At 34.9% G+C, this 27,112-nt stretch overlaps 1 protein-coding gene across 6 annotated transcripts in view; it reads left to right on the forward strand.

Annotated features, from left to right (window-relative positions):
- Positions 1-26,453, forward strand: part of KIF20B (kinesin family member 20B) — a 77,050-nt gene extending 50,597 nt beyond the window's left edge. For 4 of the 6 annotated variants that reach the window (XM_058543509.1, XM_058543510.1, XM_058543508.1 and 1 more), the window contains 10 exons: positions 6,914-7,039; positions 7,704-7,831; positions 9,760-9,915; positions 13,590-13,766; positions 15,373-15,483; positions 17,870-18,067; positions 20,411-20,512; positions 20,919-21,069; positions 24,647-24,789; positions 26,202-26,452. In XM_058543509.1, the coding sequence (XP_058399492.1) occupies positions 6,914-7,039; positions 7,704-7,831; positions 9,760-9,915; positions 13,590-13,766; positions 15,373-15,483; positions 17,870-18,067; positions 20,411-20,512; positions 20,919-21,069; positions 24,647-24,789; positions 26,202-26,279 (1,370 nt within the window). In that variant the 3' untranslated portion in view covers positions 26,280-26,452. Of the gene's footprint in view, positions 1-6,913; positions 7,040-7,703; positions 7,832-9,759; positions 9,916-13,589; positions 13,767-15,372; positions 15,484-17,869; positions 18,068-20,410; positions 20,513-20,918; positions 21,070-24,646; positions 24,790-26,201 lie in introns of all 6 variants that reach the window. The other 2 variants (XM_058543511.1, XM_058543513.1) reach the window with 2 other exon arrangements.
- Positions 26,454-27,112: the final 659 nt, after the last annotated feature.

Raw genomic sequence — 27,112 nt, forward strand, 5'->3', positions numbered from 1 at the left:
CTAATTCCAGAACTTTTCATCACCCCCAAGAGAAACCCTGTGCCCATTAGCAATCACTCCCTAGTCCCTGTCAACCACTAATCTACTTTCTGTCTGTGAATTTGCCTGTTGTAGACATTTCATGTTAGTGAATTCATACAATATATGGCCTTTTCTGTCTAACTTCTTTCACTTAGCATAATGTTTTTAAGTTTCATCTATATTGTAGCATGAATCAGTACTTCATTCCTTTTTGTGGCGAATAATATTCCATTGTATGAATATACCATATTTTATTTAAGCATTAATCGATGGACCTTTGTATTGTTTCCACTTTTTTGGCTTCTATGAATATTTGTGTACAATTTTTTTGTACACAATCTTTTTTGTTTTGGTGAACATATGTTTTCAGTTCTCTTGGGGATATATATCGAGGAGTGGAACACTGGGTCATATGGTGACTCTATGTTTAACTTTTTGAGGAACTGTCAAAGTTTTCCACAGTGGCTATGCCATTTTACATTTTGACCAGCAGTGGATGAGGGCTCCAATTACTCTACATCATTGCCAACACTTGTTATTTTTCATTTTAAAAGTTATAACTGTCTATATTAGTTTCCTAGGGCTACTGTAGCAAACTACCACAAACGGAGTGGCTTAAAAACAACGGAAATTTATTCTCTTACAGTCCTGAAAGCTAGAAATCTGAAGTAAAGGTATTGATAGGGCTACACTCCTTCCAAAGGTTCAAGGGAAGAATCTTTCCTTGTCTCTTCCAGCTTCTAATGTTAATGGCAATCTTTGTATTCCTTGGCTTGTGGCAGCACATCTCCAGTCTGCCTCTGTTTTAACGTGGCCGTCTTCTCTCTGGGTGTGTCTCTATTGGTATCTTCTCCTTACTGTCTCTGTCCAAATTTCTGTCTTCTTATAAGGACACACCCTTCTTATTTAGGGCACACTCTAATCCAGTATGACCTCATTCTTAACTTGATTACATCTGCGAAGACCCTATTTCCAAATAAGGTCATACTCATAGTGGGCAAACATGAATTTTGGGAGAACACTATTTAACCTAACATTCTGGTGGGTATAAAGTAGTATGTCATTGTGGTTTTGATTTGCATTTCCCTAATGGCTAATAATATTGAGCGTCTTGTGCTATTGACCGTTTATATATCTTCTTTGGAGAAATGTCTGTTCAAGCCCTTTGCCCGTTTTTCAGTTGGGTTATTTGTCTTTTTATTATGGAGTTGTAAGAGTTCTTTATATATTTTGGATACTAGATCCTTATCAGATAAATGATTTACATATGTTTTCTCTCATTCTGTGGGTTGTTTTTCACTTCCTTGATAGTGTCCTTTGATGCATAAAAGTTTTTAATTTTGATTGTCTAATTTACCTATTTTGTTTTAAATGCTTGTGCTTTTAGGTGTCATGTCTAAGAAACTGTTACCTAAACTAAAGTCATCTAAGTTTTCTTCTAAGAGTTTTATAGTTTTAGCTCTTATATTTAGGTCTTTGATCCGTTTTGAGTTAATCCATTTGGGTATAATTTTGTATATTGTGTGAGGTAGGCGTCTAACTTAATTTTTTGCATATGGAGATCCAGTTGTCTTGGCACCATTTGTTGAAAAGACTGTTTTTTTCCCCTCATTGCGTTGTCTTTGCACCTTTATTGAAAATCAGTTGACCATAAATGTAAGGGTTTACTTCTGGACTCTCAATTCTGTTTCATTGATCTATATGTCTGTCCTTATGCCAGTACCACACTGTGTTGTTACTGTATCTTTATAGTAAGTTTTGAAATTGGAAAGTGTTAATTGTTCCACTTTTGTTCTTCTTTTGCAAGATGGTTTTGGCTATTTTGGTTCCTTTAATTTCCACATGAATTTTAGGATCAGCTTGTCAATTTCTGCAAAAAAGCCAGCTGGAATTTTAATGGGGATTAAATGTGAGGATCTATTTGGGAAAATTGCCAACCTAACAATGTTAATCATTAACTCAGGATATCTTTTCATTTAGTTAGGGCTTCTATAATTTTTTTCAGTGATGTTTTTAGTTTTCAGTGCGTAAGTTTTGCCTATCTTTTGTTAATTTCTTTCTAAGTATTTTATTCTTTGTGATGCTATTGAAAATGGAATTATTTCCTTAATACCATTTTTGGATTATTTATTGCTAGTATGGAAATCCATTGTTTAGAAATACAATTGTTTTAGTTATATTGGTCTTGTATCCTGTAACCTTCCTGAACTAGTTTATGAACTCTAATAAGATTTTCTTTCTTCCTTCTTCCATTCCTTCCTCCCCACCTCCTTCCCTTCCTTCTTTCCTTCCTTCCATAGGATTTTCTATATACAAGATCATGTGATCTGCAAATAGAGATAGTTTCACTTCTTTCCAATCTGTTTGCCTTTTATTTCTTGTTCTTGCCAAATTGTGCTGGCTAAGACCTCCAGAACAATGTTGAATAGCAGTGATGAGAGTGGACATCCTTATCTTGTTCCTGATCTTAGGGGGAAAGTTTTCATTCTTTCACCATCATGTATAATGTTAGATGTGAAGTTTTTGTGGATGCCTTTTATCAGATTGAGCAAGTTCCTGTCTGTTCCTAGTTTATTGAGTGTTCTTATCATGCAAGGGTGTTGGATTTTGCCAAATACCTTTTTCTGCATCTTTTGAGATGATCATGTGGTTTTGTTCTTTCTTCTGTCAATACGGTGTGTTGCATTGATTGATTTTCCCATATTGAACCAAACTTACGTTCCTGGGATAAATTCCACTTGATTACCACGGTGTATAATGCTTTATATATGTTGCAGGATTTAGTTTGCTAGTATTCTGTTGAGGTTTTGTGTATATATTCATAAGGGATATTGGTCTATAATTTTCTTTTCTTATGCTGAGTGGTTTAGTAAGACTCCAAAAGGAGTCTTACTAAATTCTGAACCTCAATGTCTCTTTCTGCCCAAACTGTCTTAACTTTCTGATCTCTGCTGTTTCTCTTGTTTAGACCAGGGGTTAGCAAATGGCAGCCTTCTGACCAAATCCAGCTCACTGCCTAATTTTGTAAATAAAATTTTATTGGAACATAGCAACACATTCTCTCTCTCTCTCTTTTTTTTTTTTGGTGAGGAAGATTAGCTCTGAACTAACATCCGATGCCAATCCTCCTCTTTTTGCTGAGGAAGATTGGCTCTGGGCTAACATCCATGCCCATCTTCCTCTATTTTATATGGGATGCCACCACAGCATGGCTTGACAAGCAGTGTGTTGGTCCGCGCCTGGGATCTGAACCTGCAAACTTTGGGCCGCCGAAGCAGAGCACACGAACTTAACTGCTACGCCACTGGGCTGGCCCCGACACATTCCCTTTTGTATTGTTTGTGGCTGCTTTCACATTACAATGACAGAGGTAAATAGTTGTGACAGACCTTAAAATAGTTACTATCCGACCCTTCACAGAAAACGTTTGCCCACCCCTGGTTTAGACTTTAAATAATATCATTTCCCCTCACCCTAATGTCTGTTACTTTTTTTTCCTAGTGACTCCTCATATTTGTCCTATCCTATTGCCAGGCTTTATGTCAAACTCACTCTTCGTATAGTCACACAGCTAGCTTAAGTTTTTCTAAAACTGTTCTTTCATTGTGTTACTTGCCTATTCAGAATTTTCGATTGTGGCATATTGCCCACATAGTAAACTTTCATCCTCTAGCTTGACATTCCAGCCTGCCTTTTTCTAGCCTAATATTGTATAACCTTTCTTTTCTCTCCAGACTAATTTGTTTTGTTCCCTAATTTTGCCCTGCTTCACTTTGCATCTATTTCTGTGATAAAGAAGGCAAATGAAAGACCCCGTTTCCTTTGGAAATGTATGATCTCAAGAAAAAGACCCCAGAAGAAATCACTAACTAAAACAATGAGTTTTTATATATTTGGAAAATTTTGAGAAATTTTTCCGTTTAATCACACACAGATCTACCTTATCTTTTTTCTCTCTTTGTAACCTCTTTCTTTTTAAAGGCTATATAGTATTCCATTTTATTGATATAGATATATCACAATTTATTTAATATGACTTTTCTTTTTTATTGGAGAAAAAACTGTTACTCTCTTGAAAGAAAGCTTTAAGTAATGTGGCAGAATTGATTAGGATAGAGGAGATAAAACTGATTCTAATATACACAGAAGAGAATGCTATGCAAGGAATGGAGTCCTTCATTTGACCAAAGATGTGGCGTTGATCGTAAATGAAACAATTTCAAAGTCCAATAGAGGGAATATTATATGCTCATTTAAGGTATAATTTCAGTTGCTTGTAAAGTTGGAATAATGCTTCCAACTTTATTATTTTTCCAAAATTTGAATTAAAAAATAAACATTTGCAAAGGAATCAGAAAGGCAGTATAAAAACCTCCTGAATACCCTTTATTAGATTCACTATTTTTTAATATTTTGCCATATTTGCATCTCTCTTTCTCTGTCTCTCTCTGTTTTTTCCTCTAATAAATATTTATACATTAAACTGAACGACTTAAAAGATATTTGCAGGCATCAATGATATCTGACACTTAAATAGTTTATCCTGAAATTTGTAAGGTAAAGATGTCTTATATAAGCACAGTATCATCATATCTAAGAAAGTTAACAACACATTTTATAATCTACTCTTTGGTAATATGACCTCTTTTAATAAAAAAAATATTTTTGGTTATGTCAGACATTATGTTTTGTTACTATAGACATTACCACGAGTATTTTTGTACAAAAGTCTTTGTGCACACGTGTAAATGTATTTGTAGGGGAAATTCCTAGCAGTGTAATTGTTGGCCCAAATGACGTATATTTAAAATTTTGATAAATATTGCCAAACTGCTCCCAAAGTGGTTATAGTAGTTTATATTCACAGTAATAGTGTATAGAATGCCCATTTCACCACATTTTTGCCAATTAAGTGTTAACAAACTTTAAACTTACTGCCAGTGTGATGAGTAAAACATGGTATCACATGGTTTCAAGCTTTTGTACTTGTTTTATATACATGTGATATACTGATATTCTGAAATAAATTTGAACTGTCACTAAGTGAATATTTCTAATCCAGGGTTTTTACATGACATTTATAGGTCATTTCTGCCCCTAGCTTGTGTGATGTCCCTTCTTTCCACTTCCTACCTGTTCTCAATTGTTAAGCTTAAGCCTTTCCTCCTTGAAGCCTTCCTAGGACACTATAGCTTTCAGTGATCCTCTCCCTTGGATGTTAAGCCCTTGATTGCTGCATCATTTGACAGTCACTTAATTTAGCTATGATAACTCAAAGCTACCTTTAGATAGCTATAATGAGATATCTATCTTATAGCTGTCTTTATGTTGCATTATTTTATGTTTTATTTGTTGCATATTTCTAGATTCTTTACTGAAATAAAATGTAAATTATTTGAGGCGGTGACTGATAAAATAATTCTCTTTTTTCCTTTACTGCTCCTGCCTTTCAAATAATAGGTAGAAATAGCCATTAGTGAAATTATCATTAGTGTCCTGGGACTTTCCTAAATGATAAGTAGATACTTAAAACCCTATTTCTAGTCCTCTAGAGCAAAATATAGAGTATAAGGGAAGGGGATTCTTTGACAAAAATTATAATTAATTAATTATATAATCTGAATATATTTACAAATCATGATTTTTGAAAGAAAGAGTTTAGATGATAATACTAAGACTCCTTTAATGCTATAAGGAATTCTGTTTTATTAGCACTCCTGGCAGCTTACATCGATAGACAGAAATACTGAAAATTACTGATGTAATTTTTTCTTATTGTTTTGTTATTTTAAAGCTTACTCTATGTGCACTTTGAGGGAGCCATCTTTTGAGATTTGTATCCTTTTTTTTTTTTCAATGAGGAAGATTAGCCCTGAGCTAACATCCGTTGCCAATCCTCTTCTTTTTGCTAAGGAAGGTTGGCCCTAGGCTAACATCTGTGCCCATCTTCCTCTACTTGATATGGGACGCCACCACAGCATGGCTTGACAAGTGGTGCGTCAGTCTGTGCCTGGGATCCAAACCTGCGAACCCCAGGTCGCCAAAGCGGAGCTCAAGAACTTAACTGCTACGCCACCGGTGTGGCCCCGAGATTTGTGTCATTTTTAATGTCACTTTCAGTGACCTGAGGTTGAGCTATGCATTTATAGGTTTATTACCTTTGACATCAGTAATAGTTGTGGTAAGAGGTGTCTGAAATGAGCCTTGCTACTATGCGGCCATCACCAGAGGCAACAAAGTAATCTTTCCTCTTTATCTCTGAAAGCAGACAGGATTAAAGTAGAATTGTTTATAAGTCATTGTTGTAATAATATTTGAAGGACCAGAAACAATTCTGGTAAGGCTAGTAGCAGTCATTACTGAAGAACTGGTTTTAAAAACACTAGAAGTAAATATTTGGCTTTGGAAATTTTTCTAGAAAAAATAATTACTTGAGATTTAAAAAAATAAGTCAGGTTGGGATTTGAGCCTTTTTTTGTTTTTAGGAGGTAAAAGTTTTAGTTTTGGTTTGAGAATATTAACACTAAAAATAAATGTTTTGCCAAATAACGTTTTTTCTAAACCCTAAGCTTTGTGTTTATTAGCGTAAATAGTTCATTATATAAAAAATTATTAATTTTATCTGAAAAGATTCCTTTTCCCTCCTCTTAACCATCCATCCATTCTTGCAATCATCCATCTGTTCATCAGATATTTATTTGATGTTTCATATGTGCCAGTACTGTTCTAGGCGTTGAGGATACAGCAGTGAACAAGACCAAGTTTCTGTCAATATGCAACTCTTATTCTGTTACAGTTAATAAAAGTATTTTAATTTTAGAAGAACTCAAGAAAAATTGGATATCTAGATGTAGATGTTACTGATTTCTAAAATGTTCTCCCCCAATTTTAGATCTAAATGTTAAAGAGAAAATAATTGAAGACATGCGAATGACACTGGAAGAACAAGAACAAACTCAGGTAGAACAAGATCAAGTGCTCGAGGCTAAATTAGAGGAAGCTGAAAGACTGGCCACAGGTAAAACAAGATTGCTTAAATATCTCCAGACATTCTCTTCCATTTTCTTTATTTTCCTAGATATCTTTCCTTTTGTAAGTAGTTTAGTATCTATAATAATCATAATGAAAAAGTATTTGGTGTATTATTGTAATGTCCTGTCACTTGCCATTTTCCAATGTGATGAAAATTGTTTTATCTAAGTAAAATTGTATGTAGTAAAGAAGGAATAAGAACGCTTTCCTAATAACTGTATGATAACTTGCAACATTCCGCAGATATTAAGAGTATTGTCAACTGAGTTTCACCTCTGTTCCGCTTAGTATCATCTTATATGTTTATCTTAAGGAATACTCTGATTCCATCCTTCAGAATACCATCACGGTTTTTTTTTTTTTTTGAGAACTACATGAATTTTCCCATATAATTAAGATTGACATACATTTATATTGTATTCTCTGAACACTGTTCAGTGGGTTCCTGAGAGGTCCTTGTAGTTCCTCTTCTCTAAGAATTTGGTAAGAACTCTCAAAAGTGCAGCTCTTGGAATAGTCTTGGTTCTATCTTGGTCAACATTCTTCTTCTGGGCTCTGCTGATTCTTCTCTGTATCCCATGCCACATATATCTCTAAATAGTATAACTTTTGCATGTGCTTTAAAAAATGATTTTATGTTTTCAAATCAGAATTGGAAAAATGGAAGGAAAAATGCAAAGATCTAGAAACCAAAAGTAATCGAAGTTCAAATAAAGAACTTGAGGATAACACAGATGTACTTAGTAAACAACTCAGTAAGCTTCAAGATGAGTTTCAGGTATGATTTTATGTGTGTGTGTATGTATGTATCTATTCATTATATTTATCATGAGAGGAAAATTCAGTAAATATTTTATAATTAATTTAGATATAGGTGAAATAATACCTTGGAAATGTTAATATATAGACACGTATAATTTTTCAGTACATTATACATTTCAGTACATTGTATATTGTACATTTCAGTACATTTAGTACGTTGTACATTTCGTTACATTGAAATGACGTAGGGAGGAAATTGCCAACATACAAACTACCAAGTGCCAATGAAAATATAGGGATTGGGTCTTCAGTTTTATATTTTATATATTTAATTATTAAATCACCACTTCTTATGTCTTTCTACCTATTTTTCTACTCCTTAAACTTCTTACTCATCAAATACTGCTGTGGAGAAGATGGCTATTTGGAAAATTATTTTGATTATTGTAAATAATCCTTTCAATGTTTACTAAGTTGGAAAAGAATAAAGTTGTATATCTGGATCCTGGAATATCTTTGAAACCATACTATATAGAAGATATTCTGTTTTGTTTATGTTTTTCCATGTTCAGCTGTAATGTGCTATGTATAGAATACAACATGTGGGGGAAATATTTTTTTAATGGAATTTACCAAATACTATTTAAAATTTTGTACATTTTATTAGAAGTTTCATTCATGACTATAGTTTTGCGATTGAAGAAAACATAATAATGATTTTGAAAAGTTGGCTGCATCTAAATGTTTTTCTTAAATTCAGGCTGCATATAATCAGATACTGAACAAATACAAAAAAATTAGTTGCTTTCTTTTGTAACGGTTAATTATATATTCTAGAATTTACCCTTTTCATTATGAAAACCCAAAAGCAGTTAGAACAAAGTAAATACTCCATTAATTATGAATTAAATACATTAACTATATTGAGAATATTCATATTAAGGAGTATTGGTATGTTTTGCATTGTTCTAAAATGATGTAATCACATATTTTAGATTATAAACTTTGTAATCTTGGAATTAACTTCCATAGTTCATCCAGCACAGTGGTTTTAGAAGGTTTTGGAACAGTGGGATCTATATATTTTAAGGTGGTATTATTGTTTTTTGTTTTTTGTTTTTTTTGTGAGGAAGATCAGCCCTGAGCTAACATTTGATGCCAATCCTCCTCTTTTTGCTGAGAAAGACTGGCCTTGAGCTAACATCCTTGCCCATCTTCCTCTACTTTATACGGGACGCCGCCACAGCATGGCTTGACAAGCAGTGCGTCGGTGCGCACCCGGGATCCGAACTGGCGAACCCCCGGCTGCAGCGGAGTGCGCGCACTTAACTGCTTGCACCACCAGGCTGGCCCCTATTGTTTTTTTTTTAATGAAGTTTTACTTGCGTTTTGAGTGCATTAATTAGATTCCTTTGAACCCAAAGCATCTATGGAATCTACTGTGAAAGTTACTAATCAACTGTATTCTCTGTTCAGCTGTTTCCAATGTTCCTTAAACTAATAAATGTTTGACCTGTTGCACAAGTTATTCTTTATTTGGCATCCTGTATACCCAGGAATATTTTATTTTTGGAACCATACATTTAGAAATGACCGCCACAAACCAAGTCTTTTTTTTCTGGCATTTGGGAAGACTTGGGTCTCTGTAACTCAGAAATTTAAATTGTTGATTTCTTCTTGAGCTCACTGATGAAGGAAAGTCCTTAAATGGACTTCATAGCAAAATAAAGTTTATAAAGGAAGTACTGTTTAAGAAAGCAAACCAGCAGTATTCTTTTTATAATCTGAAATAAACACTGATCTTGTCATTATTTAATGAAAAGCACTTATTTTTAAGTTTTTAAAAAGGTGAAAAGTGGTGGGTTGTATGAAAATGCTATAAAAATCGATTTATTGACTACTTCTCAAACATAGGATAGTTACTTGTACTATTTATATATATAGGAATCTGAACAGAAATATAAATCTGATAGACAGAAATGGGTAGAAGAAAAAATGACGCTTATTACTCAGGCAAAAGAAGCTGAGAATCTACGAAACAAAGAGATGAAAAAATATGCCGAAGACAGAGAGCGTTGTTTAAAGCAACAAAATGAAGTGGTTGGTAACAATTATGCTTTATCTTCAATATATTTCACCTGCTTTCTTTGGTTTGTTAAATTTATCCCAGGGATTCTTATCAATCTACATGGTTGCCTGTTTGTCTTTTTTTAAGGCAGTTTGTCTATTTGTAAGATGATTTTTCTTTCCCAGCTTATCTTGAAGTTCACTTATGTGCTTATTTTAATTTTTTTCAGTCCATTTAGCAAGTTGGGAAAATACCTAATTACATCTCAATATCTAGATGCCAAACTTAAAAATCTTTTCCTTTGACTGCCACAGGGTTATCTCTACTATATTGTAAAACTTTTTGCATTTTAAACTGTAGATTCACATGGTGTATTTTACTTCATGAGCCAGTTTTATCAGGACTTTTTTTTAAGTCAACTAAATAGTTTCTAGAAGACTATAGGTAGAAATAACTTTCAGTAGTTCATTGACTAGCTGTAGCTCTTAGAGCAATTCTATCTTCGCTTGTTTTTTTCCCTCTTGTTTTAAATGACAACTTAGTCTGTTTGACACCCAGTGTTGCCAATCAGAAAAAAGAAGTTAAAAAGGCATTGTAGATCCTGGGAAGACCATTGAGAAACACATTAACATTATCTTCAAATGAAAAACTGGTTCTCTATTTAGAATAATAGTAACTTTGCAGTATTGCATTGTCATCTGTTGGCATTTCCTTTGTTTATGACAGAATTTTACTGATAATTGCTAAAATTTCCTGTAGAAAGGAGGAATGTTAATTTTCAATAAGTTAAGGATGATTTTCCCACTGATCTTTAAAAATATTTTTATCTTTTCATTTTGAAATCATTGTATTTATAGAAAAGTTACAAAACCAGTACAGAGACTTCTTGTATACCCTTCACCCAACTTCTCCTGATGTTAGCATCTTATGTAACAATAGTACAATGATCAAAACCAAAAAATTAATATGATTATAGTACCATTAGCTAACTTATTAGAATTTCACTAACCTTATTAGAATTTCACCAGTTTTCCCGCTAATGTCTTTTTCTGGGTCCAGGATCAAATCCAGGCAACTACATTACATTTTGTTGTCATGTTTCCTTAGAGTCTTGCCTCTGTCATATGCCAAACCTTATGAGACTAATACTTGTCATTACTACAGCTCCAAGATGGCAGTATGTTTTATTTCATGTGCCAGCCCCACGTGATTGGAGGTACTTTCAGGAAGTGTCAGGTTGAGTAGGGTTCTGATGCTCTGTCTGTCTTAACGGGAAAGGTTGCTGCTGGTTCTCTGTTCCTGCCCCACAGCCCATCAAACCTTCCTGGGCAATAGTAAGAGGCAAGAAGTGAAATCAAAGCTGTTGGCTCTCATAGTCACTTCAATTCCAAACCATTGGGATACTTTCTTTTCCTAGTCAATGGTCCCTGTAGTGGCAATGCCACAAGAAAACCTACTTTGAGTTTTTAATCCTAGAGAAAGCCAGCTTCCTCCTTTCTCCCGTGTGTCTTTTTACAGTCATACCTAGGATGTATGTGTCTGCTATATTTAAGAAATAAATTGTTGATTTTTAAAATTCTAACATAGAGCACAGTGAGTAAACAAAACAAACATATGGTTCGTTGAATTATTGTAAAGCCAACTTACTATTGTAAAGCCACTTTACCACCCAGTTCAAGAAATAGAACATTACCAGTACCCCAGAGGCCCCCTCTTCTACTTCTTTCCCAATGCTGATAACTATTCTGCCTTTTAATGTTATACTTGAGTTTTGCCTATTTGCGAATTTTATATAAATGGAGGTATACTGAATGCATTTTTTTGTGCCTGGCTTCTTTCATTCAGTGTTAGGTTTGTCAGAGTCAGCCTCGTTGTTGCATGTAGCTGGAGTTAGTCTGTTTTCATTGCTGAATATTTCAGTGTGTGAATATACCACAGTCCATTCATTTTGATGTTGAAGATATGTGGATTATTTCCTGTTTTTGGATGTTACGAGTAAATTCTCCTATAAATATTTTTACACATTTCTCTTACTGCACATGTGCATGCATTTCTGTTGCATATATAGCCAAGAATAAAATTGCTAGACCATAGGGTATATATATGTGGAACTCTAGTAGAAGGCCAGACTCAGTTTCAAAGTAGTTGTACCCATTTATACTCTTAACTAGTATTGTAGTTGCCATATATTCCCCCCGACATAGGGTATTGTCAGTCATTTTTTATGGTTTTAATGTGGTTTTTCCTGATTACTAATGAGGTTGAAGATGTATCATTTGTTTATTGGCTCTGCCTATACAAGCTCTTTGCCTGTTTTCTACTGGACTGTCTAGCTTTTTCTTATTATTAAGTAGGCGTTCCTCATACCTTCTGGATATGTACCCTTTGTCTATAATGTGTTGCAAGTACTTTCTTTCAATCTCAAGTTTCCCTTTTCACTCTCTTATTTCCTTTTTATGAATAGGAGTTCTTAAACTTATTTTAGTTTATTTTCTCAGTCTTTTCCTTTATGAATGCCAAGGACATAAAGATGTTCTCTTACATTATTTTCTGAAAGGTTTGGGGTTTTACCTTTCATATTTAGATGCTAGAATTGATTTTTATGTTGGAGTGAGATAGGAGTCAAGGCTTTTTTGAAAATGTGGATTACCTGGTAGTGTTTGTTGAAAAAAACTATTTTCTTGCTGACTGCTCTGCCGCTTTTGTCATAAATCATTTGTCCAAAGATTAATATTTGTGTATGGTGTGAGATTAGGGTTGGGGTTCATTTTTTTTTTCCATTTGGCTCTTCACTTGTTCCAGCACTATTTGTTGAAAAGACTGTCCTTTCCTCCATTGAATTTCTTTGGCATTTTTGTAGAATGTCAACTGACCATACATTTGTGGACTCTATCTTCTGTCTGCTGATCGCTGGCCATCCTTAACATCAGTATCACACTGTCTTGGTTGTTATAGTAGGTTTGAAGTGACACAGTGTGATTGCTCCTACTTTGTTCTTCATTTTCAAAATAATTTTGACTATTCTAGATCATTTGCATTTCCATATAACTTTTAGAGTCAGCTTTTCCATTTTTACACACACATGCACATACACATGCCTGCCTGGATTTTGATTGAAATTGCCTTGACTCTATGGATCTGTTTGGGGAGAACTGAGATCTTAACAATACTGAGTCTTTTGATCTTTGAACACAGATTATCTCTCCATTTATTTAAGTGTTCTTTAATTTCTTTCAGGAATGTTTCATAGTTTTTCATGTTTAGGGCTTGCATGTATTTTCTTTAATTTACCACTAAGTATTTAATGATTTTTGAACTCATTGAAAATGGTATTTTAAATTTTTATTTCCTCTGTTGTTTGTTGCTATTAGTTTTGTCATTTGTTTTACTCTGGTTTTACTCTCTCATTTCCCAAATATGGTGGAAATGAGATTAGGTTAAAAGCTATAATTGTATATTGAAAGAAGTGACCAATAAACTGATTTTTGGAATGAGAGGGGTTAGGGATATAGCATGTGGGCATTAATATATATAAAGGCAATATGTATTTTGTTTTATAAGTAAATATTTTATCTAGACTTAACTATATAATTTGTTATACATCTTGTTCACAGTTGTATTTAGATGTTATTTGTAATAAAAATTTCAAAAAAGTCTTAGATTCATAATGTCTCAAGGTTTAACATTTTCTTTATTTTCTGATTAGGGCATACTTACAGCACAGCTGGCAGAGAAAGATAGTAACCTTCAAAAGTGGAGAGAAGAACGGGATCAACTGGTTGCAGCTTTAGAAATACAGCTGAAAGCACTGATCTCTAGTAACATACAGAAAGATAATGAAATTGACCAATTAAAAAAGATCACATCAGAGGCTTCTAAAACAGTCAGTAGCATCTTATTCTTTCTAGGCTTTGTTTTTAATTGAACATAGGAATTTTTCAAAATTATTTAACAGATTAATTCTTAAAGGATAAAGTAAGTTTCAGTAGACCAGAAAGGAATCAGAGTTTGAAATATTATTTGGATATTTCTCATGAGTTTTGAGTTTTCAGAGTTATTATTATGATTGATTTGTCAATAACTGAGAAATAGCACTTGCTCCAATATTTTGGTCATAACTTCCATGTAGAGTAATTAGAGAACTTGTGACTTAGTGTCTAATCTACCTTTAAAACGTAGAAATGTGATTCAACTTGAACTTTCGTGATATTTAAATACTTGGGCCCACACTAAGTTTATTGTATAAAGATACAAATTATTTTGAAAATAAGCACAACGATGAGGAGACATGAGTCATTCAGGAGTTATTTTTGTAATGTTACATTGGGTCTGGGAACCATGTATGAAGAGAGGATTGCATTTCACGGATAGCTGCTTCCCGGTTAAATGAATCAGAGTACATCTGAGGCTAGTCTTCTCAGAATAAATGATCTGCACTTAAAAATCTGCTGCTCTAAAGCCTTCAGACAATAGGAAAATATATGTGTGTGTGTCTGTCTCTCACATCAAAAGACTTCATGATTCTAAGAGAAGACTGCTCAAAAATGTGGTAGTACCATGTGGTATAAAGAGCACAGACTGGAAAGTTAGAAAAACTAGGTATCAGCTGCTGTCACTGTGGTTTTGGGACCTTTGGGAAAATTACTTAACATTTCTGAACTTATCAGATAATAGTGTTTTCCTAATAGAGTTGTGAAAAGCAATTGAGAGCATTTGTAAAAGAATTAGCATGGTTCTTAACCATAGTGGAAGTCAGTACATGCTAGTTGCTTTCTCCATTACGAATTCAATAGAATCTTGCTTATTTGGCATTAATGGATAGGTGACATATTTGACTTTTGATTTTGATGGTAGTGGTGAGAAGGCCCGTGTTGGAATTTATCAAATTTAAAAATGCAATCTGATATTTCTTCATAGATACCTTAAGTAGAGTTTAGGAGTAGAACATACCCTCTGACTGAGGAGGTGGCATGAAGAGTGTGCAGCAAGGAGAGGTTTAGTTATCAATGTGGTCTTTTATACTCTAATGCTATAGTTCCATTCCCAAGAAGCCTCCAGCTTTTCAAAACTGTTATCAAAAGCAGTTTTGGGGGTTCAAATTCCAACTCAGTATAGACCTTTGCTATGTCACTTAGCATCCTAGTCTCTATTGCCTCATCTGAGAGGTAGGAATAATGATTCTTGCCAAATCTCAGAGAGTTGCAGTGAAAGTAAAATAAGAGAATATATGTAAAACACCATGGAAGCTGAAAGTAATCTTTCAGATTTCTCTTTAGATCGGGCTCAGAAGAGGCTGGAAAGTTACCTAGCCTTTCCTGAGTCTTTGAGGATGAAAGAGAAGAAGGAGAGTTAAGGGGTCATTGAAGAAGTCTTTAGTTATTTCTACTATTTAGTCCACCCAAATCTTGATTTTTATGTTCTTTATGTGAAATGTTTTAATGTATTTTCAGGTTACAATGGTTTGTTGTTTTAATATTTCCTTACTTTAGGAAGAACAAACTATGGCTATTAAGCACAGACATATGAGTTCAATGGATCCTGGCAGAGTTGAAACTGAACCTCAAACAACAAGTTTTGAAATTTCCACAAACGAAGTAGAGGTGGGTATTTGGTAACACAGTCCACTTTTTTACCCTCTTTACCAGTGACCATTAATTACCAGATAATACTTTGCAAATATCATTTAATCAATTGTTTTAGGTAGCTTGCTGAGCACAATTAGCTCTATGTACTCTCAGCTGTGGGAAGGAAAACTAAAGGCTTTGAGGAGAGGTGAAATTCTTTTGGGAGATTAGATTTCCAAAAGATATTAATCTCCTCTCAAAATGATATTGATCTTAAACAACAGATCTGTTACTATAAACAAACTTGGTGGTCAGAAATAGGAAATACCATGAGAGATAAAATAAGGATGATTATTTGCCCTCATTCTTATAATAAGCATCTTATTAAGTAGTATTTTTTTGAAATTTTACCCATTTGATAATTTTGTCACCAAATCTCAATAACTGACAATGAGTTTCCTTAATTTGCAATGGGCCTAGGGTTCTGTGACTCACTTTGAATAATACAGAGATTCTCATATTGCGTATGAAATAGATAAAAATGTTATGTCATGTAAAGTTTTGAAAATAAAATTATTTTTTTAGTGTATTTTTAAAACATTTCTTGGGAGCATTCTGTGTTTGAGAGCCTTGCCTAGGCACTGAGGATAAGAAACATAAATAAAACATAATTGCCAACCTCAAGGATTGCCAGCCTCAAGGAGTAAGGAATCTAGTAAGACAGATGAATAAATCACTGCCTTGTTTGCTCTTACCTTATGGACTGAGTGTTACCGAAGAGAGTGCAAAGAAGGAACACTGCCTGAGGAGTATATGATGAAATTTGCCTGAGTGGTTGTAGATATGGATGAGGGAAGGTAACATCATACTGGGTCTTGAAGGTGAATAGAAGTTTACCAAGCAGAGAATGGCAAGAGAAGGGCATTTTTAGTCTGGGGAAATAACGGGAGCCATTCCTTTTCCCTTGGCCTTTCCTTGATAGTTTTTGGTCGAGTTTCAAATTATTAGCTTTGACCTTAGAGACTAATACAAATCATATCGTTTGTAGAAAAGTTTGAAGTTGATTCATAAACAAGATTAATTTTTGATTACACAATAATCACATATAATAAAATACTTCTTTCTCTATAAATTTATATATGCTGTCCTAAAACCTCCTGATTCCAATTTCCCATTAAGAATTCTAGCAGTTATTGTATATTCCACAGTTTGGGGGAATCATATTGTTATGCTGTTTTACATGTATACATATTTTTTGCCTTTGGTGAGGAAGATTGTCCCTGAGCTGACATCTGTTGCCAGTCTACCTCTATTTTGTGTGTGGGATGCTGCCACAGCATGGCTTGGTGAGCAGTGTACAGGTCTGTGCCCAGGATCTGAACCCACAAACCCCGGGCTGCTGAAGCGGAGTATGCGAACTTAACCACTACGCCACCGGGCTGGCCCCTGTTTTGTATATTTTTATTGCCTTCATGAAATCAATATGCTTGTCTGGGCTGAAAGTCCAAAATGATTCGTTCACATAGCTGATAGTTGATTTTGGGAGCTCAGCTGGATCTGTATGTGTTCCCCCTGTGGCTTGGGCTTCTCATAACACAGTGGCTGGATTCTGGATTTGAGGGGGAGTGTCCTGAAGGTTAGTGTTCCAAGAGGACAGGGTAGAAGTTACAAGGCTTCTTTTTTTTTTTTTAATAATTTTATTTATTTATTTATTTTTTCCCCCAAAGCCCCAATAGATAGTTGTATGTCATCGTTGCACATCCTTCTAGTTGTTGTATGTGGGACACGGCCTCAGCATGGCTGGAGAAGCGGTACGTCGGTGCGCGTCTGGGATCCGAACCCAGGCCACCAGCAGTGGAGCGCGCACACTTAACCGCTAAGCCACCAAGCCAGCCCAACACAAGGCTTCTTATGATCAAGCCTCAGAAGCACCATGAAGTTACTTCTACCACATCCTGTTGGTTGTGGAAGTCATTAAGGCCAGCCCAGATTCAAGGAGAGGGGAATGAGACTCCATCTCTCAATGGGAAGAGTAGCAAAGAATTTGCAGCAAACTTTAATCTGTCATAATTAGGGTACTTATTGAAAATCCTAGACTCTTTCCTTGGAGATTTCTGATTTAGCAGGTTTGTGGTAGGGTCCAAGAATCTTTTAAACAAATTTTCTAGATAATTCTTATGATCATACAAATTTGGGAAATACTGATCTCCAAGTTTCCCCCGATTTTAACATACCATGTGTAAACCTGAAGAGGGTAGATGGTAACTCAATCTTTCTGTCCTTGCTGTGGTGAATTTGAACCAGCACACTTGATATTTTCTAATTCATTGTCTTTAGTAGTTATTTGAGAGAGTTAATTCTTTGCAATTTATAAATTCATATTATGGATTAAGATTTGTTTTTCTTTTTAATTCTGTTGTAGGATGGATCTGTAGTCCTTGACTCTTGTGAAGTGTCAACAGAAAATAATCAAACTACTCGATTTCCCAAACCTGAGTTCGAGATTCAGTTTACACCTTTACGGCCAAACAAAATGTCAGTGATACACCCTGGTTGTACCTCACCAGTGACAGTTAAGATTTCCAAGACCCGGAAGAGGAAGAGTAATGAAATGGAGGAGGTAAAAACTTAACTGATGAGTGAATTTAACAAGCAAAGCTTATTATTAGTAAGCTCAGTTACAATATATAGTTAAACTCTGTTACACTGCCTTCTTCATAAGCACTGCTGTGAGAGACTAAAATCATAATTTGTGGTATATTTTATACTCTTTAAGAATATCATTGTAGTTTGTAGTTTAGTAGTCCTCAAACAAAAAGCTATGGATATTAAAACAGATAGCTTATCCCTTGTTTCAGTGAAGTTGTGACAGGTTGAATGATGGTGGACTTTATTGGAAAGCTATTTCAGTATACCAGTCCTGTTCAAACTTGGTCACTCTCCCTCCAATGGAAGAGAAAAAGGGTTGATAAAGAAATTAGGGAAACTGAAATGGATAACTTGCTTTGGTATAATCTGTGTCATTTAACTAAAATCTTAGGTCTCTATGGTCATAACAGGTTTTGGAAGAAAAATTCTTTTTGTATGGGCCAGTATTAAAATTTGGACCTCTATTTAGCTAAAAACTATTTACCTGTCTTATTATAGCTTTCTGATTGTAGGGGTTACCAAACCTTCTACCATATTCTAGCCATGCAAGTTTGGCAAATCACATAAACTTTCTGATCCTCAGTTTCTTCCTTTTGGAAATAAAGGATTAGATAATATGTTTAAAATGCTTAGCTTTTGCTCTACATTTGGTAGATACATAATAAATGGTAATATTTATTTTAAAAGTAACTAGTTTTAGGTTTACAACTAATTATAAACTCTCTAGCACAATAACTTTTTCTTCAGCTGTTTTTCTTACTCCTTTAAAGAGTGGTATATTTCAGGCTGGTGAAAGAGCGGAAATAATATTAACCGTCCTCCTGAGGTGCTCTGTCGGGTGACAAATTTGCTGAATAAACATTATTTAGCATATTTCCTGCTACACATAGAACACCTTTAGAGATTGTTTTGTAGAGCCTTAGTTAACTTTTATTCTATATTTATATTTAATACATTTTAGATGCCATTAAAATACTAAAATTTTAATTTCATCATAATCTATGTTAAGTTGACTTTTCCTTGATTCAATTTTTTTTGAGGAAAAAGGAGAAATTGGTTGTGTACTCTGAGGATTAAAATATAATTATTCATTTTACTGTTGGTATATACTCCTCATGTGTATTTCAGAATAGATATACAGATTATTGTAGATTAATCATGTAGAAGCTTAAAAATTTTAACTGATTTTGCTAGCTCTTCACTGCTGTAATAAACTGACTGTTGTAAGGTCCTTATGAAAATCATTTATACAGTGCTATAGTCTAATCCAGTGAAGACTCCAAAGGGCTCTTTATGGAACTCGACAAGTGTGACGGAGTTGCAGTCTTTCTTCATTTGCTTCCTATGATTACCACCAGTTTTTCCCCTTTCAGGAAGTCTCCTTCTTATGACCCTTGTGACTTCTACTTTGTAACTGGCGTTCTGAGGTTGGGTCATGATTGTTTCTCTACTTCTCTTCTTACCTTTTTTTTTTTTTTTTTTCCTTTTATGCTCATAATCTTTGGTATAATTAGGATTTGCACCAGTTCAGTTCAGTTAATATACTACAAAAGGCTTTGTCCTAAGTGAGGTTATGTGGGGAGAAGTAGAGTAAGATGTCATGACTGTTTAGTAGAGAAGACAGATTATATTTCTTAATTTTCACATTTTGCCTGTGCTTATACTGAAGATTTGTATTTGTTTTTGTTTTATTTTGTTTTTTGATGTTGCCAAATTTCAGTTAGAGGTCTTAGACATAGATGCTCTGCATGATTTGAGAATTGGGGAAAGGGTAGGTATATTGCTGTGCTGTATTTTAAAGGTGGGCTTCAAATAAAAGATTTTATCCCTTCTGATATTTTTCATGTAACTCATATAATTTTATTATTTATGATGTTTGTGAAGATTTCATACCTTTAATCATTTCACAGTATATAAGTGTATTAAATTATCACCTTATACACCTTAAACTTACATATATTATATGTCAATAATATCTCAATGAAGTTGGAAAAAAGAATTCATACCTTCAGTCAGGGTTTCTCAACTTCTGCACATTTTGGGCCAAATACGTCTTTGTTTTAGAAGGCTGTCTTGTGCTTTGTAGGAGTGTGTAGTGGCATTCCTGGCCTCTAACCACTAGTTGCCAATGAACCCTCCTTTCTCCCCAGCAATGACAACCAAAAATATCTCCAGACATTGCCAATGTCCCCTGGGGTCAAAATCACCCTTGGTAGAGAACCATTATCTTATTTATTTGTGGTTTGTATTTTTGAGCCTAGAGAAAGAAAATATTGTCAAGAAATTAACCAGTGCTGGAATTCATTATTTTTAGGACTTTGTGAAATGTGAAAATAAGAAGAATGCTACACCCAGAACTAATTTGAAGTCCCTTATTTCTGAGCATACGGATTCCTCTGTTGAAAAGGAACAAAAGGTTTGTCTTTGAATTTGTCCAAAATCGACTATTTTCATGACTTACATTTGTAAAGTAGAAGATGAAAATAAAGATGTCAAATTTGGTTAGTAATTATCTAGAAATCCAGTTTTGTCCCATTATAACTCATTTATCTTCCATTTCCTCTTCATCTAATTCAGCTTTGAATATAACCTTTAGCATCTGGCCAGTAGCAGGCACTTCTTGATCTATTCACTTCTGACTTGGCACTCTGTCTGTCGCACTTATTTTGCCATTTTCTGGCCCTTTCATTCCACTCCTCATATTCTTAATCCCGAGGTCCCTGCCTGAGAGTTCATAACCTGTGTCTGGCCTCAACTGTGGCTATAAACTATTTCCTTCTAGCATTTTTCATAAACAATAACAAAAAATTTTTGTTTGTTAGGTTTCCACACGTCCATCATCGAAGAAAACATATTCTTTACGGAGTCAGGCATCTACAATTAACACAAACTTGGCCACTAAGAAAAAAGAAGGAACGCTACAGAAATTTGGAGAATTTTTACAACATTCTCCAACAATTCTTCAAGCAAAAGGTTTGCAGAAAATTAATTAAATGACCTTTTATGTTAGGTATAGAGTGTCCTCTAATATCTGATGGGTGTATAAACTCAACAACAGTGATTATTATGTTTCAAAGAGACATTGTCCTATGTTAGGTACTGTGGGAGGGAACATGAAAGGATGATATGCCTAGGTGTTCACTGTGTAGTGGAGGAGAAAAACCCATGTTTAATTGATCCAGAGCAGAATGCTTAATGTAGTTACAGAGATACAAGCAAAGTGCTATGGTAGTATTGGAGGGAAGAGAGCTCTTCTCATTCAGGGCCTATGGGAAGATTTTATAGAAGAGATGGGGTTTAACCTGGGTACTGAAATGTTGGCAGGATTACACCCTCTAGAGATAATCACTGTTAGTATTATGGGATATATTCTTCTAGTGTTTTTTTCTATGCATAGATAAATGTTACCTATTCATATATAATATATCAAAAACATAATATTTCTATAAATATCTATTGAATTTAGTTGCTTTAAGGCTTTTTTCTTTATAATATAAACATATTAATACCTGTCTATTAATATATGCTAAGATGTGTACTCTATATACACATATACATAAACATACATGCATGTGTATACTTACACGCACATGCACGCACATCTATCAGAGGGAATAGTTAGAGTACCAGGAAAGTGTGTGCAGGCAGTTCCAGGTAGCAGTATGCGTCTGGCATGTAGAATGTGGAGAGATTACTGGGGGGAAGAGGGCAGATGGAGGAGTGGGTTTTTGTTTACCTGAGTGGTAGGAGTAGGATAAATTGGGCATTAGAGGCAGGGAGGATGAGGAGGGAAAGGGACTAAAAGCAGGGGACAGTTGAGTTGAATCAAATAGGTTGTGTAAAAACACTTTCTGTAAAAACTTACCACAGAGGTTCTCAAACTTTCTTGGTTCACGGTGCCCATAATGTCTCAGTAACTTTTTTAATTGTGTCCCTGCACTCAAAGAAATGCCTAATAGTCCCATCCATTAGTACTTAAGGCCAAACAACCAGTGAAAATTCATCTTCTGAAAATCCACGTTGCAAAGATTTGTCATCATCAGAGGGAATGCAGTGCACTATTATTTTAAATGGTGAACTGCCTTGAGCTATTGAGTGTCACTGTTTTCCTCGAAAATTTAAAATATTACGAGGTGCTTCTGTGAGTTTGCTGCGGCATGTCTCAGTGCACAGTGTGGGAGCTTCAGACTTATCAGACCCATTTGTATATATTTTTCAAAAAATATACCTTTTTTTAAAGATATAGTTTATATGTATAAGCATAGGAAATATCTGAAGGGACCAACAGCAGACTTAAATGTCTAAATTCAGAGGCAGGACTTGTTATTTTAGATTCTCATGTATTTTATTTCGATTATATTGACATCACCTATATATTAAAAGGAAATAACGTTTTTAAGGAAAGGGAGGTGCCGTATGGTAGTGACTCCCTTAGTTGGTTGACTCGGCTGCTTAACAGCTGCCCTGCCTATATGGCTGGCCTGGATTTTTTTTTAAACTTGTTTCTAGGAATATAAGATATTCCTATTTTGGATTGTAAATACAATACATGTCTGTTGTTGATCGCTTGGAAATACAGGGAAAAAAGAAGAAAATAGAGATTAGTTCTTAAAATTCTTCTGCTCTGATAACCACTGTTAATTACTCAGTATCATTGGTCTCCCAGCCTTTCCCTCTTGCCTTTCTCCTAACCATTCAGTACATGGCAGCCAGAATGATCTTTTCACAGTGCAAATTGAATTATTCAAGCTATAATTTTTTGTTTTCTTATTATCTTTTCCACTGGAGTATAAACTCCACAAGTACAAAATGTCTGTCTAGTTCACATCCTCAGCTTTAGTATAGTGGCTGGCAGGTAGCAGTGAGGAGTTTGGAGGCTCCAGGCCAAAATCCTATGTGATTTTTTTCAGGCTGACATGAGGCAATTGCAAATCTTTACCTGTTAAGCCTCATAGGGGACAGCTGCCCTCCCCACACCAAACTTGGTACACAGTCAATGCATTGCAGTCCCTGAAGGGAGTTAGAGTCAAGACTCAGGTCACCTGCCAGCCATGCTCTTATGCATGTCTGCATTCCTAGCCTAGGTGCCTTCATTCGGATCCTCTTTATTGGGGGCCTTCAGCAGAGAACTTCCTCAGGTGCTTCTGCCAAAGACCTTCTTATGACGGGGAAGGGGAGGGAAACTGGAGGACCGTTTTCTCCACTCTGACTCTACTTTTCCACTCCTGTCCCTTCCTCCTGGCCTCCAGCCCCAAGGTCCATAAAACTGCAAGTGTAAGAGCCTTTTGTTCAGGGCTCCCTCGGCAATGAGATGACCCCACTTCTGTGCTGATTCTCCTGACCTAGACCATGTACCATTCCATGGGGGAATATGGAAGTGGGGTGGGAGGAAGCACTTTCTCAGGTTTAGCCTCTTGCTTCTTCTATCGTATTAAGTGGTTAAAGGCTTGAGTGTTACTTTCATTTTGGCTTGTTGTCTTAATTAGCTGCTCTGACGTCTGGCAGCTCAGCTCTCTCAAGCTCTTGTCAGCCCTTGATAAGTAGACCCTCAATTTAGCATATTTTCTTAAATGTTTTTTCTATTTTTTAAAAAAATATAGTTGATATCTTATGTATATGTATTTTCTATCCAGGAGTTTTCTCAGATGGAAATGTACTTTTTATTAAACTCAATGTGTGTCTGTTAAGAAAATAAAAATGTACAAAGTAAGAAATTAAAAAATTCCTATTCCAGTTCCCAGAGGCAATCAACTGTTAACAATTTGGTTTCTATCTTCTACTATACGTGTGTGTGTGTGTGTGTGTGTGTTTGTGTGTGTGTGTGAGAACTATAAGTAAAGGGCTCACAATTGCAAACTACTTTCACTTAATATTCATTATGGACATCCTTACATGTGAGTACTGAACTAGATCTACCGCCTTATTGTTTTTAATGCTGCGTGGTCCACTCTATATTATCCTGTTCTTTTCCTTAAAATAGCATAAACCTCTTCCAAGCCATTAAAGATGCCTGAGTTTTAATGGTTGTGCTGTAATTTACCAGACCTTTTCACTATGTTGAATATTAGTCAAATGATATTTTATTTATGTGCTCTTTTTTTTTGTGAGGAAGATTAGCCCTGAGCTAACAACCGTTGCCAATCCTCCTCTTTTTGCTGAGGAAGACTGGCCCTGGGCTAACATCTGTGCCCACCTTCCTCTAGTTTATATGGGATGCTGCTGCAGCATGGCTTGACAAGCAGTGCATAGATCCGTGCTTGGGATCTGAACCTGCGAACCCCAGGCTGCCAAAGCAGAGTGCGCGAACTTAACCCCTGCACCACCGGGCCAGCCCCTGCTCTTTTGTTTTTACTGTTGATCCTTTTTGCATGTGTTTATTAGGAATTTAATTTTTTTCTTTGTGAATTTTCTATTAGTGTCCTTTTGCCATTTATAAATTGCAGTGCTTTACTTTTTAATTTGGTATGTTCTTTTTTTTATTAAGAATTTCAAACCTTTACAGTTAGAAAATTATTTATTTCAGGATTTAATTAATATTTTTTTTTCATAGCAAAGAAGATAATTGAAACGATGAGTTCTTCAAAGCTCTCAAATGTAGAAATAAGTAAAGAAAATGTATCTCGACCAAAACGGGCCAAACGGAAATTATACACAAGTGAAATTTCATCTCCTATTGATATATCTGGCCAAGTGGTAAGCTACTATTTCAGTTTTCTTAAAAGTAAAACTGTCGTCCCTGTTCTTTTTAATTCTGAAGTATTCATAACAATATGAACTTTAGAATGGCTTGAATTTTTATTCTTTAGATCAAATCTTAAAACATGCTTTACATTGTTGTGCTTTTGGTATCAGATGTATTAAATTTACAGTAATTAAATATATATGCTATGTTAATGTATATAAGTGTCATATGCATTTACATTTGTAAACTCATCAGAGGAATTTTAATTCCATCAATAGAATTATTACTAGTTAGTAATTTATTTGCTTCCAGCATCTGTTTTTCTCGTTATCTTTATCATGATAGTTGTACAAATCTGGGCCTAAGTATGCCTGATAAAAATATAGAATTGACATTCAGTCATTTCCTCCCACCTTTCCTCTAAGCCTTCCAGGTTCTATTGAGAAAAGACTGTAGTTTGTCACCCTGACTCTATGACTCATTCTCCTCACTCAGAACAGACTGTGCTATTACAGAGGAAGTTCTAATTTTCTGTCATGCTTGCATTTGCCTAGTGGATGAAAGTGAAGATAGAAAAGTAATTAAAGGAAAAGCCTTCAGCAGGAAGTGGCCAAGAAAAATCAGAGAGACCTTTTGCAATAGTAGCAATCAGATATAAGATAGACACTTGAAGGCAAGTGGTAAAGAATTAGGAAGTTGGAAGTATTATTTTCTTGGTCACTTTTCACCATCTGTCTGATTAGCACATCATTTCCTCCCTTGGCTGAAATTATTTCTTTTCTTAGTTGCAAAACAATACTCTGCTTTCTAAGTTTTATACTTGTTGCTGTGAAAGATCATTTCTTGAGATGAATGAGAAAATTACTTGAGACATTTGTCTGCAAATATTTCAGTAATTATTTCAAGCTATATATATCCCGAATTCAATACAGAGTATAGATTATTTTAATTCTAGAATTAGGTAGTGTTGAAAGAATCTGTTACAAAATCTATTATTTTAGGCATGCTTTTTTTGTTGTTTTTTTGCTGAAAAAGATTCACCTTGAGCTAACATCTGTTGCCAATCTTCCTCTTTTTTGCTTGAGGAAGGTTCACCCTGAGCTAACAACTGTGCCAGTCTTCCTCTATTTTGTATGTGGGTCGCCCCCACAGCATGGCTGGAGAGTGGGTAGGTCCATGCCCCGGGTCCAAACCCACGAACCCGGGCCGCCAAAGTGGAGCGCACGAACTTAACCACTAGGCCATGGGGCCGGCCTCCTAGACATGCTATTTTATAAGATAGTATATCTGCAGTCCAAAAGGACAAAAAATATTATAATGTACCTATTTCAATTATTAAGCAACAAGAACATATTGTATTAATTATGAATAAGCTTTCATTTTTTTTTCATTTATAAAAAAATTGTGAAATTGTTAATTTCAGATTTTGATGGACGATAAAGTGAAGGAAAGTGATCATCAGATTCTCAAACGACGACTTCGAACTAAAACAGCCAAATAAATCACTTATGGAGAATGTTTTAATATAAATTTTATAGTCATAATCATTGTAACTTGCATCCTGACCTTAATGATAATTGTATATGATGCATTAAATCTCTCTGTATATACATTGCTATTTTATACATAGTATAATTTTGATTCAATAAAGAATATGTCAACATAAATTTACTCGTCTACTTTTCTAAGGCTTTTTTTATAATAGCTTCTTTTCAAACTGTATGTATTTTCCTATTATCCCAGGCATGCGATCAGTGAGGATCTTAGGAAAGATGTTGTTATTTTTTTTCTACACGTAGATGTCATAGGTCAGATATTTGGTTTGCTTATATTTAACAGTGTCTTATCAATTGTTTTTACCGTATCTGTTAGGAAATACAACAGATTTTTACATATCTTTTTGGATTATAGCTAAGATCCAACGAGTAAACATGTACAGGTCTCCTAGTTGCCAAAACATATATGCACATAATTTAGAAAAGATCTCAAGTCTTGAATCAAAATATCTTTTAATCCTTAATAATCAAATAGAGTTGGCTTTTTGATTTTTCTGAGACACGGAAGATCAGAAACAGAAAGTTAGCAAGGAAGAGGAGATAGCATCTAGAGGCCAAAAGACACTGATAGCTAGAAAAGATGGAATTTTAGACCTGGAGGGACCTTAGAAATGCACTTTCTTGATGTTATGCATGAGAAAATTGAGACCCATAAAGTTTACTTTCTCAAGCTCATACGGCCCAGGTATATTGAGCGTTGGCTTACAAAAACACCAATAAGAGGCAAAAAACAAAGCAGATGCCTTAGTAATTGTTGCCAACTGGGGCTTTTTAATCC

The sequence above is a fragment of the Diceros bicornis genome, chromosome 6 (assembly GCF_020826845.1).
Source record: "Diceros bicornis minor isolate mBicDic1 chromosome 6, mDicBic1.mat.cur, whole genome shotgun sequence".
Taxonomy (NCBI): Eukaryota; Metazoa; Chordata; class Mammalia; order Perissodactyla; family Rhinocerotidae; genus Diceros; species Diceros bicornis.